Source organism: Meleagris gallopavo, chromosome 22, assembly GCF_000146605.3.
Source record: "Meleagris gallopavo isolate NT-WF06-2002-E0010 breed Aviagen turkey brand Nicholas breeding stock chromosome 22, Turkey_5.1, whole genome shotgun sequence".
NCBI classification, from domain to species: Eukaryota; Metazoa; Chordata; class Aves; order Galliformes; family Phasianidae; genus Meleagris; species Meleagris gallopavo.
Genome location: NC_015032.2, coordinates 7,474,629 through 7,476,511, shown reverse-complemented (window position 1 = coordinate 7,476,511; position 1,883 = coordinate 7,474,629). Strand labels below are relative to the sequence as shown.

Sequence of the window (1,883 nt, the reverse complement as noted above, 5' to 3'; positions counted from 1 at the left end):
AAAAAAAAAAAAAGGCAAATATTCCTTGCAGCCTGTGCTGTAAGATGAGTGTCATGTAGAACCTGGTATCCATTTCCTGCCTTTTTTTTTTTCTTTTTTTTTTGGGCCCCATAACTCATCTCTGAGGCAGAGCCTTGCTTTCTCACGTGACAGAAGTGCTATTCAAATCAACAGCACTACTTGGAAATATTGTCAGGTAAGATTTAACCTGGCAGGAGAAAATACCACTTTGGCATAAAGATATTAAAGCATTTTACCAAGTCCTCCTAAGCCCGTTGGTCCGATCAGCTGCATGAGCTGGTTATGGCTCATGTTTCCAAGAAGGCTTTGCAAGCCACCCTCACCTAAAAACAAAAACATTCTGAAACACAACATATTCACATAGGTTTTTTTTTCACAGCACTCCAGCTCAAACAGCAGGAGATTAATTGGCATCACATTCTGTATGGAAAAAACAGTTGCACGTGTTTACTGATTCACGATGCTCATAAAAGATAAATGCAACTTGGCTTCATAAAAGGTAAGACTCCAGAGAATCTACTGAAAATATACTTTGTCTGGCAGTCTTAGCTTTCACTCTGCACCTATTAATACAGCACAGTTTATCTTGCTTAATGGCATGTTTACACTTTTCTGGTATTAGCACTGTCCCCAACTCACCCTCCAAAGTCATCAGGAATTTCTCCCTAGGGAACTATAAGTGCTCATTCTAACAAAAGGCTTCTCATGTGAAGGAGCAGAGAATGGACTGTACCTCCTAATGCTGAGAGCTCGTGGCCTCCGCTCGCATTTCCACCCAAAGCACCAGGCATTGGGGGGTTGTTGAGATACTCATTCACTTTACGGCAATGTTCTTCATCCTTGTCTGTCTTCGGCTCCTGGAAGAAAGTTCTTCTTGGTACAAGGAGAACTGCAAGTCATTTATTCCAACACTTCTCTTATTTACTTCCCACAAACCTGCATCCAGAAGAAGAGTCGTTTTGATCCTGCCTTGAACTTCAATACATACACACGGCCAGTAGTACACTGAGGAACCCTTTTGAATTCACAATCATCAGGAAAAATAATCAAATCCTGGAAAACACAGCAGTAGGAACAGATATTTCAGGAAATACACGAACATTACTGTCAGCCTCCCAGAGAACTTCTGGTCCCCCCCCAACCATCTGCTCCAAAGGGGATTTAGAAGGGTAAGTCTGTTGAGTCATTGTAGGATTCACGTTCTAAACCATCTCAGAGCTCTTTCAGCACGGCAGGAAACAAGACCAAGGTGACACAGTGCCTCAACACCTCAGCAGTGAAACACAAAGCCATACTTACATCTTCAACATTGCCCGAGGTCCTGTCCTTCCAGCAGAAATGGATGAGGGAATCATCGGTCTGCTGGATGTAAACAAGGCCTTTCCTCTTGTCTGGGGTCACAGTGCTGCCCTTCAGGGACATCTTTCCTGCCCGGAATTCCACCAGGTATTTACTCGAAGAGCCACGGGAGCCTGGCACCAGACTCGGAAAGAGCGCGCCTGAAGACATCCTGGGGACAGAAGGATGGGCTGACACGATGAGAAAGTTCTCTCGTGCGCTGTTCTCAATGTGACACCACACAACGAGGCCCTCAGCTTCAGAACCGCGGGCGCTGCGTTAAAGCTAAACACAGAGCAGGGCGAAAGCAGGACGCTGCGTGCGGCCCCGTTCTCTACACAGAGCACAGTTACCGAATGAGCCACACGCGATGAGATCACCTCCCTGCAGTTTCCCTCCTGTGCTGGCACCACGGCTCGGCAAGGCCGCGCTGGGCCGAGCAGCGCCCACCCGACCGGCCCTGCTCCGCTCCCTGAGCCCGGCCCGGCCGCCTTCCCAACGGCAGACCGCCATCTGCAGCCAGT

At 47.7% G+C, this 1,883-nt stretch overlaps 1 protein-coding gene across 1 annotated transcript; it reads right to left on the bottom strand.

The window, feature by feature from the left end:
* Positions 1-93: 93 nt before the first annotated feature.
* Positions 94-1,826, bottom strand: LOC104914035 (proteasomal ubiquitin receptor ADRM1). The gene is made up of 4 exons (XM_010722430.3): positions 1,321-1,826; positions 958-1,074; positions 755-878; positions 94-344 (listed from the first exon to the last, which is right to left on the bottom strand). Exons 1-4 carry the CDS (start codon positions 1,528-1,530, stop codon positions 244-246), a joined length of 552 nt encoding a protein of 183 aa, XP_010720732.1. The 5' UTR covers positions 1,531-1,826; the 3' UTR covers positions 94-243.
* Positions 1,827-1,883: the final 57 nt, after the last annotated feature.